The sequence below is a fragment of the Canis lupus genome, chromosome X (assembly GCF_003254725.2).
Source record: "Canis lupus dingo isolate Sandy chromosome X, ASM325472v2, whole genome shotgun sequence".
Lineage (NCBI taxonomy): Eukaryota > Metazoa > Chordata > Mammalia > Carnivora > Canidae > Canis > Canis lupus.
The window spans coordinates 85,974,920-85,997,220 of NC_064281.1; the positions used below are offsets into that span (position 1 = coordinate 85,974,920).

The 22,301-nt window shown below is 41.7% G+C and overlaps 1 protein-coding gene across 3 annotated transcripts in view; it reads right to left on the reverse strand.

Annotated features, from left to right (window-relative positions):
• Positions 1–22,301, reverse strand: part of LHFPL1 (LHFPL tetraspan subfamily member 1) — a 54,534-nt gene that overhangs the window by 26,996 nt on the left and 5,237 nt on the right. For 2 of the 3 annotated variants that reach the window (XM_035711680.2, XM_035711679.2), the window contains exons 1-2: positions 18,538–19,138; positions 8,207–8,305 (exon numbers count right to left, since the gene is read on the reverse strand). In XM_035711680.2, coding sequence (XP_035567573.1) covers positions 8,207–8,305; positions 18,538–18,988 — 550 coding nt within the window. In that variant the 5' untranslated portion in view covers positions 18,989–19,138. Of the gene's footprint in view, positions 1–8,206; positions 8,306–18,537; positions 19,139–22,301 lie in introns of those variants that run through there. The other variant, XM_025431395.3, reaches the window with a different exon arrangement.

Sequence of the window (22,301 nt, forward strand, 5' to 3'; positions counted from 1 at the left end):
GTACAACTTGTTTTTGGACACTCTGCACTGAGCAAAATGACTAGAAGGAAAACCTCACCTCAAAAGAAAGAATCAGAAACAGCCCTCTCTCCCACAGAGTTACAGAAGTTGGATTACAATTCAATGTCAGAAAGCCAATTCAGAAGCACTATTATACAGCTACTGGTGGCTCTAGAAAAAAGCATAAAGGACTCAAGAGACTTCATGACTGCAGAATTTAGATGCAGTCAGGCAGAAATTAAAAATCAATTGAATGAGATGCAATCCAAACTAGAAGTCCTAACGACGAGAGTTAAGAGGTAGAAGAATGAGTGAGTGACGTAGAAGACAAGTTGATAGCAAGGAGGGAAACTGAGGAAAAAAGAGAAAAGCAATTAAAAGATCATGAGGATAGGTTAAGAGAAATAAATGATAGCCTCAGAAAGAAAAATCTACATTTAATTGGTGTTTCCAAGGGTGCCGAAAGGGACAGAGGTCCAGAATATGTATTTGAATAAATCATAGCTGAGAACATCCCTAATTTGGGGAGGGAAACAGGCATTCATATCCAGGAAATAGAGAGGTTCCCCCCCTAAAATCAATAAAAACCGCTCAACACCTCACATTTAATAGTGAAATTTGCAAATTCCAAAGATAAAGAGAAGATCCTTAAAGCATCAAGACACAAGAAATACCTAACTTTTATGGGGAGAAGTATTAGGGTAACAGCAGACCTCTCCACAGAGACCTGGCAGGCCAGAAAGGGCTGGCAGGATATATTCAGGGTCCTAAATGAGAAAAACATGCAACCAAGAATACTTTTTCCAGCAAGGCTTTCATTCAGAATAGAAGGAGAGATAAAGAGCTTCCAAGATAGGCAGAAACTGAAACAATATGTGACCACCAAACCAGTTCTCCAAGAAATATTAAAGGGGACTCTGTAATAGAAAGAGGAAGTCCAAGGGAACAATCCACAAAAAACAGGGACTGAAGAGGTATCATGATGACACTAAACTCATATCTTTCAATAGTAACTCTGAACGTGAATGGGCTGAATGACCCCATCAAAGGCGCAGGGTGTCAGACTGCATAAAAAAGCAAGACCCAGCTATCGCTGTCTACAAGAGACTCATTTTAGACAGAAGGACACCTACAGCCTGAAAATAAAAGGTTGGAGAACCATGTACCATACAAATGGTCCTCAAAAGAAAGCAGGGTAGCCATCCTTATATCAGATAAACTAAAGTTTATCCTGAAGGCTTTAGGAAGAGATGAAAAGGGACACTATATCATGCTTAAAGGATCTATCCAACAAAAGGACCTAACAATCATCAATATTTATGCCCCTAATGTGGGAGCTGCCAAGTATATCAATCAATTAATAACCAAAGTTAAGGCATACTTAGATAACAATACACTTATACTTGGTGACTTGAATGTAGCACTTTCTACAATCAACAGGTCTTCTAAGCACAACACGTCCAAAGAAACAAGAGCTTTAAATGATACACTGGACCAGATGGATTTCACAGACATTTACAGAACTTTACATCCAAACGCAACTGAATACACATTCTTCTCAAGTGCACATGGAACTTTCTCCAAAATAGACCACATACTGGGTCACAAACCAGGTCTTAACCAATACCAAAAAATTGGGATCATCCCCTGTGTATTTTCAGACCATAATGCTTTGAAATTAGAACTAAATCACAAGAAGAAGCTTGGAAGGATTTCAAACACGTGGAGGTTAAGGACCATCCTGCTAAAAGATGAAAGGATCAACCAGCAATTAAGAGAAGAACTAAAAAGATTCATGGAAACTAATGAGAATGAAGATACAACCGTTCAAAATCTTTGGGATACAGCAAAAGCAGTCCTGAGGGGGAAATACATCGCAATACAAGCATCCATCCAAAAACTGGAAAGAGCTCAAGTACAAAAGCTAACCTTGCACCTAAAGGAGCTGTAGATAGAACAGCAAATAGATTCTACACCCAGCAGAAGAAGAGAGTTAATAAAGATTCGAAAACAGCTCAATGAAATAGAGACCAGAAGAACTGTGGAACAGATTAACAAAACCAGGAGTTGGTTCTTTGAAAGAATTAATAAGATAGATAAACCATTAGCCAGCCTTATCAAAAACAAAAGAGAAAAGACTCAAATTAATAAAATCATGAATTGAGAAAGAAGAGATCACCACCAACACCAAGGAATTACAAACGATTTTAAAAACATATTATTAGCAGCTATATGCCAATAAATTAGGCAATCTAGAAGAAATGGACGCATTTCTGGAAAACCACAAAATACCAAAACTGGAACAGGAAGAAATAGAAAACCTGAACAGGCCAATAACCAGGGAAGAAATTGAAGCAGTCATCAAAAAACTCCCAAAACACAAAAGTCCAGGGCCAGGTGGCTTCCCAGGGGAATTCTATCAAACGTCTAAAGAAGAAACCATACCTATTCTACTAAAGCTGTTCAGAAAGATAGAAAGAGATGGAATACTTCCAAACTCGTTCTATGAGGCCAGCATCACCTTAATTCCAAAACCAGACAAAGACCCCACCAAAAAGGAAAATTATAGACCAATATGCCTAATGAACACAGATGCAAAAATTCTCAACAGGATACTAGCCAATAGGATCCAGCAATACATTAAGAAGATTATTCACCATGACTAAGTGGGATTTACCCAGGGATGCAAGGCTGGTTCAACACTCGTAAAACAATCAATGTCATTGATCATATCAACAAGAGAAAATACAAGAACCATATGATCCTCTCATTAGATGCAGAGAAAGCATTTGACAAAATACAGCATCCATTCCTGATCAAAACTCCTGAGTGTAGGGATAGAGGGAACTTCCTCAGCATCTTCAAAGCCATCTACGAAAAGCCCACAGAAAATATCATTCTCAATGGGGAAACACTGGGTGCCTTTCCCCTAAGATCAGGAACAAGACAGGGATGTCCACTCTCACCGCTGCTATTCAACATAGTACTAGAAGTCCGATCCTCAGCAATCAGGCAACAAAAAGAAACAAAAGGCATTCAAATTGGCAAAGCAGAAGTCAAACTCTCCCTCTTCACCAATGACATGATACTGTACATAGAAAACCCAAAAGACTCCACCCCAAGATTGCTAGAACTCATACAGCAATTTAGCAGTGGCAGGATACAAAATCAATGTTCAAAAATCATTGACATTTCTATACACTAACAATGAGACTGAAGAAAGAGAAATTAAGGAGTCAATCCCATTGACAATTGCACCCAAAAGCATGAAATACGTAGGAATAAACCTAAGCAAAGAAGTAAAGGATCTATACTCTAAAAACTACAGAAAACTTCTGAAAGAAATTGAGTAAGACACAGAGATGGAAAAATATTCCATGCTCATGGATTGGAAGAGTTTATGTTGTGAAAATGTCAATGCTACCTAGGGCAATTTACCCATTTAATGCAATCCCTATCAAAATACCATGGACTTTCTTCAGAGAGTTGGAACAAATTATTTTACGATTTGTGTGGAATCAGAAAAGACCCCACATAGCCAGGGGAATATTAAAAAAGAAAACCATAGCTGGGGGCATCACAATGCCAGATTTCAAGTTGTACTACAAAGCTGTGGTCATCAAGACAGTGTGGTACTGGTACAAAAACAGACACATAGATCAATGGAAGAAAATAGAGATTCCAGAAGTGGACCCTCAACTTTATGGTCAACTAATATTCGACAAAGGAGGAAAGACTATCCATTGGAAAAAGGACAGTCTCTTTAATAAATGGTGCTGGGAAAATTGGACATCCACATGCAGAAGAATGAAACTAGACCACTCTCTCTCACCATACACAAAGATAAACTCAAAATGGATGAAAGATCTAAATGTGAGACAAGATTCCATCAAAATCCTAGAGGAGATCACAGACAACACCCTTTTTGAACTTGGCCACAGTAACTTCTCGCAAGATACATCCATGAAGGCATGGGAAACAAAAGCAAAAATGAACTATTGGGACTTCATCAAGATAAGAAGCTTTTGCACAGCAAAAGGAACAGTCAACAATACTAAAAGACAACCTACAGAATGGGAGAAGATATTTGCAAATAGCGTGTCAGATAAAGGACTAGTATCCAAGATCTATAAAGAACTTATTAAACTCAACAGTAAGGAAACAATCCAATCATGAAATAGGCAAAAGACATGAACAGAAATCTCACAGAGGAAGATATAGACATGGCCAGCAAGCACATGAGAAAATGCTCCGCATCACTTGCCATCAGGGAAATACAAATCAAAACCACTTGAGATACCACCTCACACCAGTGAGAATGGGGAAAATTAACAAGGCAGGAAACCACAAATGTTGGAGAGGATGTGGAGAAAGGGGAACCCTCCTGCACTATTGGTGGGAATGTGAACTGGTGCAGCCACCCTGGAAAAATGTAGGATGTTCCTCAAAGAGTTAAAAATATACCTGCCCTATGACCCAGCAATTGCACTGCTGGGGATTTACCCTAAAGAGACAGATGCAGTGAAACGCCGGGACACCTGCACCCCGATGTTTCTAGCAGCAATGTCCACAATAGCCAAACTGTGGAAGGAGCCTCGGTGTCCATCGAAAGATGAATGGATAAAGAAGATGTAGTTTATGTATACAATGGAATATTACTCAGCCATTAGAAACGACAAATGCCCACCATTTGCTTCGACGTGGATGGAACTGGAGGGCATTATGCTGAGTGAAATAAGTCAATCGGAGAAGGACAAACATTATATGGTCTCATTCATTTGGGGAATATAAAAAATAGTGACAGGGAATAAAGGGGAAAGGAGAAAAAGTGAGTGGGAAATATCAGAAAGGGAGACAGAACATGAGAGACTCCTAACTCTGGGAAACGAATAAGGGTGGTGGAAAGGGAGGTGGGCAGGGGTTGGGCGTGACTGGATGATAGGCACTGAGGGGGACACTTGATGGGATGAGCACTGGGTGTTATGCTATATGTTGGCAAATTTAACCCCATTTAAAAAGAAGCTTAAGGAATACAAGGTCAATATAGAAAAATCACTTGTATTTCTATATATTAACAATGAAAAATTCAAATACAAAATTAAGAAGCCAATTTCATTTATAATATTATTAAAAATTATACAGGGACCTGGGTGGCTGAGTCAGTTAAGCATCTGACTCTTGGTTTTGGCTCAGGTCATGATCTCATGGGTTGTGAGACTGAGCCTTACATTGGGCTCCATGCTTAGTGGGGAGTCTGCTTAAAGTTTTTCTCCCTCTACCCCTCCCCTACTTTCTCTCTTTCTCTCTCTCAAGTAAATATATAAATCTTTTTTAAAAGATTTTATTTATTTATTCATGAGAGACACAGAGAGAGAGGCAGAGACATAGGCAGAGGGAGAAGCAGGCTCCATGCAGGGAGCTGGATGTGGGACTCAATCCCAGGACTCTGGGATCACACCCTGAGCTGATGGCAGACACTCAACCATTGAGCCACCCAGATGTCCCAGTAAATATATAAATCTTAAAAATAATGATACTTAGGAATATATTTCATTAAAGTAGTGTGAGACTTATATACTAAAAATTATAAAATATCATTGAAAGAAATTAAAGATGATCTAACTGAAAAAAAAAAGATGGTCTAACTCAGTGGAATGCCATCTTGTGTTCTTGGATTAGAAAACTTAATATTGTGAAAGTAGCAATACTTTCCAAACATATACAGATTCAATGCAAACTCTATCAAAATCCCAGCTGGCTTTCATTCAGAAATGGACAAGTTGAACCTAAAATTTACATGGAAATGCAAGATATCCAGAATAGCCAAAATAGTCTTCATAACCTTGGGTTTGGCAATATATTTTTAGATATGACACCACAAGAAACAAAAGGAAAATAGACAAATTGGATTTCATCAAAATGAAATAACTTTGTACTTCAAAGCATATCATCAGAAAGTAAAAAATGACCCACAGAATGGGAAGAAATACTTGCAAATCACCTATCTGAAAAGGATTTAGTGTCCAGAATACATAAAGAACCCTAAAACTCAACAATAACAATAAAGGGCAAATAACCCAGCTAAAAATAGATAAAGAATTTGAATAAATATTTCTCTAAGGAAGATATAGGAAGGATATGTTCAAAAAGTAAATGAGAAGAAGCTCAACATCATTGGTTATCAGAGAAATGCAAATTGAAATCACATTGAGGGGCATCTGGGTGGCTCAGTGGTTGAGCATCTGCCTTTGGCTCAGGTCATGATCTTGGGGTCCTGGGATCAAATCTCGCATCGGGCTCCCCGCAGAGAGCTGCTTCTCCCTCTGCCTATGTCTCTGCCTCTCTCTGTGTGTCTCTCATGAATAAATAAATACAATCTTTTAAAAAATAAAATCACTTTGAATACCACTTCATACTCACTAGGATGGGTATAATTTTTACAAATGAAAAATAAGTATTGGCGGGGATGTTGGGGAATGGGAACCCTTACACACTGCTGGTGGAAATCTAAAATGATGCAGCCACTTTGGAAAACAGCCTGAAAGTTCCTCAAAGGCTTAAACATAGACTCACACTTGACCTAGTAGCCCTGCTCCTAGAAATATACCCAAGAGAAATGAAAATATATGTCCATACAAAAATGTGTACACAAATGTTCATAGAAGTATTATTCATAATAGCCTGAAGGTGGAAAAACCCAAGTATCCATCAACTGATGAATAGATCAATAAAATGTGTTATAGCCATACAATGGAATATTATTTAGCCGTGAAAAGCAAGAGTACTGACCCATGCTGCAAATAGATCAACTTTAAAAACAATATGCTAAGTAACAGAAGTAGACATAAAAACCACATATTATGTGGTTCCATTTACGTGAAATTTCTAGAATAGGCAAATCTATATTGACAGTGGTTGCTGGGGTCCGGATGCAGGGGAGAATGGAGAGTGACTGCTTATGGGTAAGGGGTTTCTTTTGGGGGCTATAGAAATATTCTGGAATTGCACAATGAGGATGATTGCACAACTTTGTGAATGTATTGAAAACTACTAATTGTGCACTTTAAAGGGCAGATTTTATGGTATGTAAATTTTATATCAATAAAGCTGTTATTATAAAAAAGGAGAATCGTGTCTAACAACCAAGTAGGAGAAATGTGCTGAATCATCAGTTTTCTCCATCCCAGCTGATTGGACCAGTGGCATGCTACCTTTTTCTTCAGAACCTGCCCCCAAACATTTACTCCTTTCACCTATGGCAGAAAGTGCTAGTCAGCTTTGGCCTGAGCCAGTAACACTGGACAGTCTCAGGTCCACGTTTGTCACATCTTCTATAATAGCCCTTCCCTCATGTTATATTTTTATAGTGAACAACTCCTTTCTCCAAAATCGAGCCAAGTGAGACTCAAAAACCGCTCTGAGGTAACAGAGAGAAAGGGAAGTATAGGAGCATAAGCTGTAGGTAATAGGTGGCCTCACTATTCCAAAATCCTCTCCTACAATGGAGAATACTCAAGGAAACCTAGACATTTCCCCTTCTACTCCCTTCCATCTTGGTAGGTTGGGAAAATATTTTGAAGTCTTTCTGTTGGAGACTGATCTATTCCTAATTCACGTTAGTGAACTTAAGCCATTCTCAGAGAGGATTGGCAACCACAGAAGATTCCAGAGCTACTTCTGTCACCCATACTAATATTTAACAGTTCTTGCCATTACCATAACAGTAATACCGTAACAATGCCAGTAACAATTTCCCATATTTAGTCTAGGTTCGGAATGCTTGGCGGAAACCAAATAACCTCTTGTTGGTGGAGAGTGAGAAGAGATACTGTTGCCTTATAGTTGGAAAAGAGTGCCTCCGAAAGAAATAGTAATAGCAACTAGGAGTTTTTCAGAGAATGCCAGATCATCAATCTCTAAGCATTTGAAATCCCCCTGTAGGTAGGGTTTCCCAAAACTGGTTACAGGACTCTGTGTAAAAGTGCATAAAAGATGTGGAGAGACATAATTTAAAAAGAGGAGTTTAAGTCCTTTGTGAGTTAGCAAGGCCAAATGAATCTGGCCAAGCCACCACTTCCCACAAGCTAACAAAATGACAGACTCAGACAAGCACCACCAGCAAGCAGAGTCCCCTCCAAGAGGTATAGCACTTTGAAAACCAGATTCCCATTGAACCATCACTGCCATCCTGCCCAGGTCACCTTACCTAATCGAAATTGATTGGAGACGTTCCCACATGTTTGCATTATCTCTGGGCTATTCCATCCTAAGGGGTATAATGCACAGCCTGAGCTTATCAGCAGCCCTGGAAAGAAAAGCATACACACAGGTAGAAAAAATATATAACAGGTCTTCTGTCACCCAAAATTTCTCTCTGGATTAACGTGGCTCAACTTCTGCCTCTTCCTTTCAGGGTTTATGTTTCCCCTATAACCCTAAATGTCTATGACACTACAAACTCCCCAGGATTTTTTTTTTTTTTGCCATGCCATAGGTGGTAAGTTGCAGGTGATAGGAGAGGGAAAAATTCATAAAGAAAAGGCAATATTAGGAATTGAGACAGGCCAGTGTGCTTTTTACAACCCAAAGGTTTTTGACAATGACTTATAAAGCTAGGTTGGCCTCCCCATTCAGACTCCTCTTCTATCTTGGTCTGGTTTTCAAAGAAGAGCAAGGTAGAGACTGCTACTCTTTCCTAAAATTCAGCCTTTTCTAAGATTAGTCAGATAGGTCTCTACTAGTTGAAGGTCGGTTATGAATTCTATCACTTGGACTCAGCTGCCAGACTGAGATCTTTAGGAGGCATACATGTTGGGTAGGCTTCTCCTGGTGAGGAGGGCACTGCAATCCCTCTTCCAGAAACACTTTCTTATTCTGAGAAATGATTCCAGCTTTATGCTAAGCATTTCTCCATTATTTGGCTTCCAATACCTTCCACCATGCCCCCTTGTCTTCACGTCTATTTTGTTTAGGTTATTTGGTCACTCCAGAGAAGCTGTGGGATCTCAGTAATAACCTTACTCTTCCAACCAGAGGTACCAATCTGGGTCTGCTTGCTGACACTGCCTTCTAAGGGCAATGGCCTCATTCTAAGCTCTTGCTTACTGCCTAGGTTTACCTTTTATAGCCTATGACACCAGCCCCTCTTTGCCCCGTGCCTTTGGTGACAGTGGGTTAGATTAAGCATTGACATCTGACACAAAAGCAACCAAATTCATTGGTTTTCCAGTGATGGGTGACATCATAACCTGGCATGAAGAGATGAACTGGGCCAGATTCTTTCTTCTGGAAATTTTAATCAGGAAACAGAGATGCTGAGCTAGTTAGCAGATAGAACAGAAGTTAGGAGGAAAAAACACCAAGATGTAGAATCAAGTCTGTGTCAAGCTGAATCCAGGTTCAATACAAAGTTATGAATAGACATCAATTCTGAGGAAGCTGAGCGAACTGATTGCTGGAGGAAGAGGATCCAGTGGCATGAAGCAGACACATCATGGCAAAACAAAACAAAACAAAACAAAATAAAACAAAAAACTCCATATTTCCCCTGAAAGAGCTAGAGAAAATCCAGTCCTTCCCAATGTCTTTCCAGTTCCATTTTCCTTGTGTTAGAATAAACTCCCTTTCAGTGAGAGAGCTCAAGTGAGTCTCTGCTACTTGCAACAAATAGAGCCTAATAACAAGGACACTATACTCAGGTACCACACCAAAGGTTATGGGAAGTCATGTGCCACGAATATAAATGCAGAAACTAGCACATAACACAGAACCTCCACAGGTCAGGTGTTTGATCCATGATGAATGAATGGCATATTTATAGGTTCTAGAGCTCTAGGCTCAGCCAGACAGTGAAAGGCCAGGCTACTCTAGAGACTGTTGGACACCCCACCTTCACCTCTCTTTCCCCACCAAGGAAAACTCCATATACACTCTGAGAAGCTAATAAGCCCCATTTGCCTTAACATGAATCTTTCTAAGAAGATCACAAAGTACTCTAAGCTTGTCCACAACAAGGCAACTGGCTTTTCTCAATATTCAATGAGTCCAGAGAAAAAGATGAAGGCCTTAAGAAATAGCAAGAAAGGTTTAAGTAGGAAAACAGCAGTAACTTTCTGACAGTGAGAGTGGGTTTAGAAACTAAAAGAATGACCAATTAAGGCTAAAAATTCTCTTTAGTGGAATGCTTAAAATTAGAAGGCATTCTTAACTGTCTCAGAGTCTTGAAGGAAATGAAATCGGTCACTCAAAGACTTATCTAGGCTCTGAAATTTATCCAATGGCAATGGAACAACACTCCCATTTGTTTAGGTCTTCCTTTGTTTTGTTTGTTTGTATCACAGATAAACTGAAGTCCTACAAGATGAGAAGGTGAGCCAGAATATGGAGCCCAGAGTATGCACAATGGATTAAGGACAAAATTGGAAATGAAATCTAAGCCTTTTCCTGCTTCTAGTATATATCCTTTGAGGGAAGTTACTAAAAAGTGAGCTTTTCCCCACAAATCGGGAAGAAAAGAACATAAGTTCATAAAAGAGCAGCAGTTCTGCTTTCCACCCTCCATGTTCAGATCCCTGAGAATAAGCATGAACTCTGATTTCGCAAGCAGGTATTAATTAGTGCTGACCTAGTGTCTGTCTCAACATGGCAGGGGAACATTCTACTTTTCTCAGTCCCCTCTTGTTCCTCAGACCTGACCATGTTGAGGAGCAGGAATTACCTCCTCCGGGAAGCCTTCCTCACGATCCTGCCCCCAGGCTAAGTTACATATTCCTTCTCTCTGTTCCCATAGCACCCTGTGTTTACTCCTGTGATTAAAATATCCTGTGATATATATGCTTCACAACTGATTGTGGTCTGAGGGAACTCGCTAAAGTATGTGTACCTTCGGTACCTGGTACATAATAAGCGCCCAATAAATGCATCTGTTTCAGAGTATGCTCTGGGTACCTGACAGCTTCCTTTGCCCATGCTACCCAAGGGGGAAGTCTTCTGAAGGGATCTTCATAGCAGGGATGAGAGAACATCCTAGACACCTGCTACAGCTATAGAATCTTAGAGAGGGAAAGGCCTCTGGAAATTACCTACTCCTATCCGTCCCCATACGGATGTGGATATTGAGACTCAGAAAGAGAAAGCAACTTACCTGTGGCCACATAGCCAGTTACTGGCAACACTGTTTCTCACTAATCAGAGAGCTCATCAACCCTTAGAAGCTCTGCCGTTCTGGAGACAGGTGTCCAGAAATGATCACCTTTTGACAAAAATATCTCTAGCAAGCACTAGGAATCTTAAGGGCATTAGATCCATAGAGACAGCACAACACAGTGGCTTAAAAAATAATACTGTATTATATATTTGAAAGTTATTAAAAAGGTAAATTTTAAATGTTCTCACCACTCACACAAAATGTAAAGAGGTGAGGTGGTGGATGTGTTATCTAACCTTATTGTGGTAATCATTTCACAACATGGGGGCACCTGGGTGGCTTAGTGGTTGAGTGTCTGCCTTTGGCTCAGGTTGTGATCCCCAGGTCAGGGTCCTCGGATCGAGTTCTTCATCCGGCTCCCCTTAGGGAGCCTGCTTCTCCCTCTGCCTATGTCTCTGCCTCTGTCTCTGTATCTCTCATGAATAAATAAACAAAATCTTTTAAAACATTGCTTCACAATATGTATGTGTATCCAATCATCACGTTGTACATCTTAAACTTACACGGTGTTATATGTCAATTGTATTTTAATAAGATGAAAAAAAAGAATGAGCTCTGCAATCAGTCAAGATCTAAGTTCAAATTCCAACTCTGCCATCTAGAGTATGTGTGACTTTAAGCAAGTCACTTAATCTCTCTGTGCTTTGGTTATCTTGCTTTTAAGATGAGTATAATAGTACTCCATCCTATTGGGCTGTTTCAAGAAACAATACTTATAAAGTGCCTAATTTATAGAAAGTGCTCGACAAAAACATATTATTCTTAAACAGAAGCCTCTCCTTATGACTCCTCTCTCACTTTCCACTTATATTCTCCATGCTAATTTCTTCCTCACCTCTTTGTCCTCATTAAAAAAAACAAAAAACAAAAAACAAAAAACAAAAAAACACAGCTGAAAAGTCAAATGCTCAACAGGGCTGGATTAGAAAGCTGCCTGGTTGGAGTTGTTATCTTGTAATTTTTTGCAGGCACCAAGCCAGAGACTAGAGATCTTGGCCAGGCATGTGTTTTGCCCCAGTGCATGTGGCCCCATGCTCTACCCAACTGGCCCTCCTACTCCTCCCATCCCCTATTCTCCCTCCTGCCTTTTAGACAGATGAGTGCAGTAGGTTGTACACATGCTTCCTGGAGATGTTTGTAACTGACAGCTGATTCCATCATGTTTGCTCATAGCTAGAGAGAGTTGTGTCCTGGGACACATAGTTTAAAAATGAAGTCACAGGGCAATTTATCCTGTTATATTTGTTTCCAACAGTTCTCATCAATTTGGGATTTTGAAGATGAGCTTCAAATAGAAATGCTGAAATCATTTGCCAGTGCCAAGCCTTGCCACCTTCTGGAAGAGTGGGGCTTATTAAAAGTGTAGATTCTTGGGCCTCAGTCACAGATATTTGATTCAGTAACTGTAACCTAGGAATAGTCATTTCAAAAGCATCCTAGTGATGCTGATGTATCTGGTCCTGGTACCAATACTTAAGAAAGACACCACTAAAAATATGAAGAAGAGCAGCTCTGATGGCAGGGAAAACTAGTTTAAATCCCAGCCCTGACACATATGAGCTGTAGCCCTGGCTTCCACTTCTCTATGTGCTATTGCTAACTCCTGGTTTTATTACCCCTCCAACCACACATGTCCCTTGGTTCAGCTGGGTACTTTCTTATTCTCACCTGCCTCTAGAAAGGGGAAGAAAAAGCTCTTTAGAGCTTTTTTGGAGCTGCCATCTTGTTTCCCTTCCTCAATTGTTCTTTCCACAAGAATTCCATCTCAAAATGTACCAAATGTCCTCCACAAACAGGTTACTATGGTTTGAATTTACTTCTCTGACCAAGCAGAGGCCTGTAGTTCAACACTTTACTCAGTTGCAGCCCTTGTGACAGGCAACCTTGATGCCCATACATACTCTCAGACTTACCTTCTGGGACAGAACTTAGAACCCTCCTTGTAGCTACTTTCCAGATACACCCAAGCTTCCACTGATGCCAGAATTACTACTTCCTCATATCCTAACAGTTGCATAACCTCCTCCTAACTCCACATTTTCCATGAGGCATAGGCCAAATCTTTGTCTCTGGGAAGAGAAAGCCCCCTCCCGGGGTGTTACAAAACACCTTCTCTCCCCACGCCCAGCCATTCACAAGTACAAATACTGAGTGTGCAACCATTTTGTTACACTCTCCATTTCATCCCCAAATATCTGTCCAAATATGGATATTAGGTAGATTGAATTTACTACCTGAGCAGAAATCTAGTGTTAGTTTAATACTAGACTTAGTATTAAGCCTAGTAATTGTCGTTAATTTGTTAATTAATAATTAATGTTATGAATTTACTATATTATTGATTTGTTACTTTGTTATTAATTTGCTTAATTTATTGCTCTTATAGCAGCTTCAACTCAAACTCAGTAGAAAACTTATAAGTCCTCCCTCCAGCTATAATCTCAGCTTTCCCTTCCCAGGGAGCTCCTCACTCAACTATCCCATTCATTTGACCCCATATTCTCTCTCGTTATACAACAATTTACTTCTGTGAGAGAGATTTAAAGTAAATCAGGGGAGGCTTCACACAGAGACTGCATTTGACACAGACTTTGAGAAACAGGCAGATGTTTACAGACAGATATGGAAGAAGAGGGAATTCTAGAAAAAAGCAACAGTATTAGTGAAACTGAGCAGAGGTTCTCAAATTTTAGCATGTACTGGAATCATAATGGAGAATAATAAAAAACAAATCAAAGACAGTAGTTACCTTTGCTGTAGGAACAAGGGACTATGATCAGGATATGAAGGAGACTATAACTGTATCGGTAATATTCTATTTCTTAAGCTGAGTGGTGCATACATCTGAACTATTTTATACTGTATTGTAAAAAATAAATCTGTTGAGAGGCTGTGTAAAATACAGAGTGGAAGGCCTCAGTTCTGACTCAGTAGGCTTAGAATGGCACTAACAAGCACCCCAGGTAATTCTTTTACAAGCGGTTCACGGACCACTCTGAAAAACATTGTGATAGCATTTCATCTTCAAGGTGAAAAGGAAAAATCAGTAGTAGCAGTGCATAAAGCCCAGGGCTGAGAGTCAGGAACCCTGACCCATATTCTCTGCTCTGCCCCAATTTGCTACCTAAGTATTTGCTAGTTGGTTAACTTCTTTAAATACTATTTTCCCAAACAGAAAGCCACTTTTATCCTTGTTCAGCATGGAAGAATAAATTAAATTATGCCAGTGAAACTTTGAAGGATTTTCCAAGAAATGCATGGTTTCCAGAGAAGATAATGGTTTTTAGAAAAACAGCCCCCTTTTCTTGATTCAAGTTCTCAGTGATCTGTCTCCAATGGCAATTTTCATTGAGCTTGAAGCATGTGGCATTAGGACCTTACGTGGAAAGAAAAGAAAAAACAAACACTGGTGCCTGTCTGAGTATGTTGAATTATAGCTCCTTAATAATAAAGAATGTCCAGGGTGGTGGTTCTCACTTGAGTTGGGGAAAGGGAACACAGCATACACATCAGAGTCATTGGGGAGATTTTTCAAAACACCAGACTTCCACCTGTTGCTATGTATATCAGAATGGGAAAGAGGATGGGAGAGATGGGGAGTTCACATTTTTAAAGCACTCCAGGTGATCCTGATGCATTCCCTGCTCTAGAAAGATTCTTGGCCTCCCTCTAGTAATCCGATCCAAGATCTTACACTTTTTCCTGCCAAGTTCCTTATATTTACTTCTCAACTCTTTCTTCTTTGTTTAGCTCTCACTGAAGTAGAGAACAATTCACAAGCATCTTGCATATGTATACACAGGGGAATGTGAATAATGACCTTGTTCTCAGGGACTGGGGGCCAGCTGGTTGGAAATCTCTGGATCCCCAGGGTTGAAATAATCTCCTGGCCAGATGTTTCCTTCACCGGTTGGAGCAGGGCATGAAGGTCCCAGTGGAAGGCTCTCTGGACCCTAGGCTTGTCCAGCTGGATCAGCTGCAGGTGGAGCAAATGGGACCCAAGGGCCCCATCAGGTCACCTTGCTAAGTCTGACTCAGGCCAGCAGCTCTTTATTTCTTCCTGTCTCTCCCACTTCCCACCGTTCATCTTTGTGGGCAGCTGCCAAACTGGGGAACAAGAGTCAGGCGGGGGAGGGGGTAGTTCTTAATGTATACTCCATCTCTTCAGTGGTTTGGGGTCTGGCAGAGATAAACCAGACCTAAAACAAATTGGCTCCACCCCCTGATGTATTTCAGTTAATGCACTAGCTGCCGAGAAGCCGCCAGGCCCAGAGCAACAAAATCAATTCCCCTCAGCTGAATAATAAGCTTTAACTTAACCCCTACAGCTCTTTCTCTTGTGTCTTTCATCCACTGTGCTAAACATGCTGTTCAGGTTTGGCTTCCTGACACTGGCAAAGCATATCTCTAAGAGGTCAGATCCAAGGTCTCTGAAGACCCTTGGGTAATGGTCATTTGCCAACAGGCTCCTAGAAAATATGATACATCCAAGTAGTCTTCGCATCTGATGTAACCATGAGAGGCACAAGTTTCTAAAAAGGAGGTAGGAATGATCCTTATTTGGCTGGAGTTATGGATGGGAAGCTGTGGAAATTTAGCAACCTGTCCAATATCATTCACGTGTCCAGGGATAAATCTTGCCTTGGGTCTTGAAGACTCCTTCCATGACCACTGTCAAGTGGCAATTTATTATTGAACTTTACCTCATCTAAGAATAAATATTGTGACCATGGTTTTATGAGCAAGGGTCAATGGAGAATCATTCTATTATGGGGAATCATATGAGATGAAAATGGTACTGATGTTTCGACTTCCTCCATATGACACCTGCCACTCAGCCAATGTTCTTCCCCATTCAATCTATGCGTGTCTAAAGCTCCATGACCTACCCATATATCTCCTCAAGAATTTCTTTTGAGTTTTTCAACCTGGGAAGTGGGCTTAACTAAAATGTGTCATATGGATAACCACAAGGGTTTTGTAAAAGTCTCAGTCAAGCCTAAGTAAGCTGGGAACAGGAGCCACGCTTAATGGTTGGAGTCTGATGGAAGCTATTGCTATTGGCCTTCTGATTCCCACCAATTAGCCCCTCCTAACTCCCTGCTGGCAACTCTTAGAAATCCAGGTGAAGCTAAGTTGTCACTCTCAAATCAGAAGAGAAAAGGACTCAGGATGCTAACCCTCCTGAATGGAAGCCTGGAAAAAAAGGAAAGGTGTGACTGAACCCAGCTCTCACATGTCCAACTTATCCCAACATATGCTAGGCATTGCCTTAGCTGTGCATTCATCCTATTACAGTTACTGAACACCTCCTCTGTGCCAGGCACTTAACTGGGCCCTGAGACTATAAATATGAGTTGCAAAGTCCACCCCTTTCTTCTGTCAGCTAAGTGTCATTTCCTAAAATGATGTGTCCATAAAAGTGCTGAGCTATCTATAGCATGCCCAAGAACGCAGGTGAAAAGTGAGCCCATTAAAGGTTCATTTGTGATATTCATTTGTAATAGAGCCCCCAAAGGGAGACAAAGTCATTGGCTTAGATCAGCCTTAGTTAACTGGTTCTGTATTACGGTTTTCAAGGGGGAATATAGAAACTAATCTAATGATGTTCCAATTTGGCCAGGAAAACATTAATAGCTAAAGAGTGGAAAAATGCAGATATAAGGGAGATTAGAATGTTCATTCATATTTAAAACTTGTACAGTAAGTCTGAGAAAAGAGGAAACCAGGAAATACCACCTTAACGGTCTAACCAAAAGAATCTGGTGCTTTTTTATAAGTGGGTCAGCAAGCTATGATATCTTAGTTCTGGGTTTCTCAGCCTTGGCACCATTGGTATTTTGTGCTGGTTACTTATTTGTCATTGGAAGTGGGAAGCTGTCTTGTTCTTGTTCCTTTACCTTTATCCACTGGATGCCAATTGCACACTTCCCAAGTTGTGATAACCAAAAATGACTCAAAGAGATTACCAAATGTCTGGGGTGGGGCAGGAATCAGCCCCTGCTGAGAACCACTGTCTTTGTTGACCACTATCACCTGACTCTATGGCCACCCGAATACAGTCATTAGAGAGAAGAAAGAAAATTGGGATCTGCACTATCTTGCCAATGAACAAATTCAAGGATGGAAGGGAGAGGAAAACAAGAGAGGTCATTGTCATTTGCCCATGGCCACAGGGCAACTTAGGGCAAGAGCCAGAAGTGGCTCCAGGTTTCCTGGCTCCTGCACTGTGCCATTAATGAAGATGACAATGATAATGAATTGAGTAATGATTCTAAAACTTCAAGGGCAACAACCACACATCAGCAACAGGTTCTACCAGCACTTCTTCCCAGTGCCTCATCCAGGTATAAAATAAAATTCACATATTCACATGCAGATTTGCCTGTCTGTCTAAACTTTTTCTTCTCATGAAGTTCAAATTAAGCTGCCGTTGTTGCCTTCCTGCAGTCTGCCATTTTTGCATTTGGCCCTTTCCTAGCCCAACTATGCACCACCAACATCTCAGGTCTTCGCATGGAATTTAGATGGAGACTGAATGAGGGAAAAATAAAGAGGGTGTGTCAGGGCCCTAAGAAATTGGGATAGGACACCTGGGTAGCTCAGCAGTTGAGCATCTGCCTTCGGCTCAGGTCTTGATCCCAGGGTCCTGGGATCGAGTTCTGCCTCAGGCTCCCTGCAAGAAGCCTGCTTCTCCCTCTGCCTATGTCTCTGCCTTTCTCTGTGTGTCTCTCGTGAATAAATTTTAAAAAATTAAAATCTTAAAAAAAAAAGAAATTGGGATAGACTGTCAATGGCTACCATACAGGTCTGGCCTTAGGTACAGGTCAAGTAAGCAGTCACCTACAGTTTGTTTGGTACCTAGCATTTCACTAGTAAAGCTGTATTTCTTTGGTAAGGACTATACATCAAACTTGTTAGTAATTAGCACTTGTGTATATATGTTTATCAGATCACTGTCCTCTGAGATAACTGCTAGTGATTGAGGCACTTAGTGATCAAGTGTATTTAGAGTATACCTTGCTGCCTCTGGAAAGCAGACCTGGATAGTATCCTTAAATGGGCACTGTTAAGGCAGCAGGTGATGAAAACAGAGGGCTAAAACAACAGAAAGCAACCCTGCTGCTAGCCAATTTTGTTGCAAATAAAGCGTTGATGTAGATGGCACTTTGGGGCATCCTAGGCTGGGTGTTTCAAAGGAGTGCCCATTCATAGCCTTTGGGTTGGGTAAAGGGGAGGGGCTGAGAGTGGATTTCTCCATAAGGCACTTCCCACCCCCACCCTCACCACCAAGCCCCACGACCTACCCAATCCCAGCAACACAGTCTTACCTCCCACGAACTGTGCTGCTCCCATGCAACGTCCCATCATTCTGGAGATGAGCTCCTCCATGCAGCAGCCCAGGACAGCAGCCAGTGCCACGAGGAGCAGCAGAGCACAGCCGGCACCTGTCACCACCGTGCACATCTGCCAGGCCAGGCTTGGGATGGCACTGAAGCTGGCATAGCGCCCACACTCTTCCACCATGATCAGACTGTGCCCCTCTCCCCGCACAGGGTAGTTGCACCTCCGGAATGTGCTGAATGACACTGGCTTCCCCAGCTGGGATCCAAAGAGCCAATAAGGCAGGAAGTAACTGGTAGAACTGGCCACAGCAGTAACAAGGGACAGGAAGGCCCAGAGGGTTCCCACCAGTGTCAGGCTGCTCCTCATGGTCTCAGGTTTCTCTGCAGGGATGGGGAGATGAGTTGGGTCATGGCACCAAATGCAAAAAGTTAGCATGTAGGCTCCATTGGCCTATTTTTCATCTGGCTGGCCAGTCCTAGGGCTCATTTATGTACCACTTGGCTCTTCCCTTTGGATAAGATTATTCTCTCGAGGCCCAGTTAGGTCCTTCTGGGATTCTGTTTTCCAGCATTTTTCCCATCTTCCCTTCCTCCCACCTGATTCAGAGTTCTAGGGTCTCTAGGCTACAACAAATAGAAGAACCATAGAACTGAATTAGTGACTTTTCTGCCAACTCAAATGCAGTCTAATCAGACAGCTTTCAACTCTTGACATCTAGCATGAAACAAGTGGCAAGGGGGAAGCTGGAAGGAAACCAAAGCCTCCCAGAGAATCCTCAGCTGCTAGTGGAATGGTCTTGCTGGTCCGGGCTCAGCTGCCTGGAAGGAGTTGATATCTCAAGAGGGTCAGGAATCAAGTTGTATTCAGAGAGTGAAGGAAGAAGGAAGACAACTCACAGGGCTGCCCCTCCTACAAGGGAGAAGAGGGAAGGAGAGCTCACGATGGAGTTATAGGATATGCCCATCTGACCTATGTAGGATGTCCAGTAGTGTATCAGTATGAGCTGTTCACAGGGATGAAATGTGTAAAATTAAACAAGGGGTGCCTGTCTCATACCTCATGCTTATCATGGAGTAAGCATTGTTCAGTCACTTTTTCCCAAAAACAATATGGGGAGGCAAGTTTCCAACCAGTGAGGGTTGTTTAACTCTAGATGAGCTACTAAGAAAACCTGCCTCTTCCTTTGCTCAGCATAGTCTGAAAAGCTTCTCCTCTCTCTGAAATGGATCGCGTACCCCTGCCTGGCAGCAGGAACATACATATATAGCTGTAAGGACCTCTCAGGGTGCTTTCTGGAACAAGTAATCTCAGATTCAAGACACTCAGAGTCTTTTCAGATCTAATCTCCTCAGTCCAGCTCACAAATGGCTTTCACAGACCCCTCAGTCGAAAACCAACCATTTCCCTCCCAACTCCATTAATCTGCCATTGCTTTCTGGCCTCAATTAGGGCAGAGACCACACTGCAGCTTGATGACAGCACTGTGAATGTCTCCAGCAGGCAGATGGTGGGGTATATTTCAGAAACTTTGCCAGGATTCATCACCCTTGCTTAAAGCTACAGGTGATGGGAGAGGAGCTCAGCTGTGGGAGACCCAAGGTAAGGGGATTGAAGTTATTGGCCACCATACCACAAATTTGGGACCTTGTCAGGAGCAAGCAGCAGTTGTAGTCGGGGTCTTGGGGACCATGCCCATCTATGAGCCCTTTCATGAACACCACTAAACAGTGTCTGGCACAGACTAGACATTCCAATTCATGTTTGTCTAATGAAACCCATTTCATAGAAGCAGCCAATTTCCAGGCTGGTATAGACCTTAATGAATCACCTAATTCAACCTTTTTGTTTTGCATATGGGGGAGTGTGGCCCAGTAAGGGGGGAAATCATTTCCCTCAAGCCATAGAAGAAGTTAGCAAACAGCAATACTGGAATAAGAAACCCGATCTGCAGATTCCTGGGCCAGCACTTTTCTACCACAGAGTACTAACAGCCCTCCCCCCATCACTCTGCAGATGGGAATCCGAAGAGGAAGTGATTTCCCCAAGAGTAAAGGGTTAGTGAGGTACACTGGCCAGAACAGAGCCCAGTTATTTGATTCTTAGCATAATGCTCTGTTGTCAGTCCACCACAATTCCCCTCCTGAAACATATGTATTGTGTGCTATGTGTTTTGTGCAGGAAGGGAGAAGAGATCATAAATTGCAGGTGCTTACTTTGGAATGTTAGGGCTTGGGAAGAAAGTGCCCTGAGCTGGGCCCCTGGGAATGAGGCTTTGTGCCTGAGGAGGGGGGGTGCGGAGTGAGAAGATGTGATGAGGGATTGAAAGCCAATGGGAGGAGAAGTGGAACTAGTTTTAAGTAACTGCTGTTAGAAAACAGGTACCTTGGCCACAATGAGGTAATGCCTCTGCTTCTTATATTAGAGTCTGTAAGATTATGAAAAGTGCAAGCAGCCCTTCTGTTATGGTCTCACTTCCTGGTGAAGAAGCCCAGGCAGGAGGATGAGAGGAAACCAGCTGACAAACACTTAGGGCTGCATCATCGTATTCCTTTCCAAAGCCAGTATTTCATGAACTCTGCCCAACAACCTTCTCTGTTGGGTAAGAAAGGTGTCACCCCCAATTTACAAATGAGCACAGTGAGGATCAGAAATCTAAGTGACTTGTCCAGGGTTGCACAGTAATTTCATGGCACAGCCATGACTTCCCATTTCCCATTCACCCACCACCTTCCCCCATGTTCTCCTTTATCACCCCAATGGTATTACAATTAAAAGCCTCCCTGGTTTCCCAGCCAGGATTTCAAAAAATGTTTAATAATGAGGAAAGAACTAGAGGGGCATACTGGAAAGGTCGGAGGAAGGCCACTTTCTCTAAGCAGTGTGTAAACCAGCGAAACAAGAGCATTAGCTGTTTCAAGCTCAGCAACTGTGGTCAGAACCAACCCCATATGTTGCCCATAGTTATCATCACCTTGAGATCAAAAGTCCTGGTATGACAACTAGTAGAAGGGCAGAGAATTTAAGGTAGAGAAGGAAACTGTGTCACGGAATGGTACCAAACTATACAAAAATAAGAGATGGGGTTCTGACATAGTACCATTATCTCAGAGTACCTAGGTAGCTCAGTTGCTTAAGAGTCAGACTCGATTTTTGGCTCAGGTCATGATCTTGAGGTTGTGAGTTGGGAGCCCCACATCCAGCTCTGTACTCAATGCACAGTCTGCTGGAGATTCTCTCTGTCTCTCTCCCTCTGTCCCTCCCTTGCTCATGGTGTGTGTGTGAGTGTGTTCTTTCTCTCTCTCTCTCTCTCTCTTAAATAATCTCAAATAAATAAATAAAAACTTTATTTTGAAAGAGAGAGAGCACAAGCACGAGGGATGGTGAGGGGCGGAGGAAGAGAGAGAGACTCTCAAGCAGGCTCCATGCTGACTGTGGAGCCACATGCAGGGCTTGATCTGATGATCCCGAGATCATGACTTGAGCTGAAACCAAGAAGCAGATGTTTAACTGACTGAGCCACCCAGGTGCCCCAATACACAAAATATTTTATTTATTTTTTTAAATCCATAAAAAATATTATCATCATCTGTGACACATCAGGCTGTTTAAAAAAACAATACTACCAACCACTGCCACCATAATTTTACTTGTAAAATGGAATTTTGAAGCCAAGATGTAAGGCAAAACCATAAAATCCAGTTTAAGTTACATATGCTTAGCTTTAGCGAAACTCATCGGCTTTAAGAAT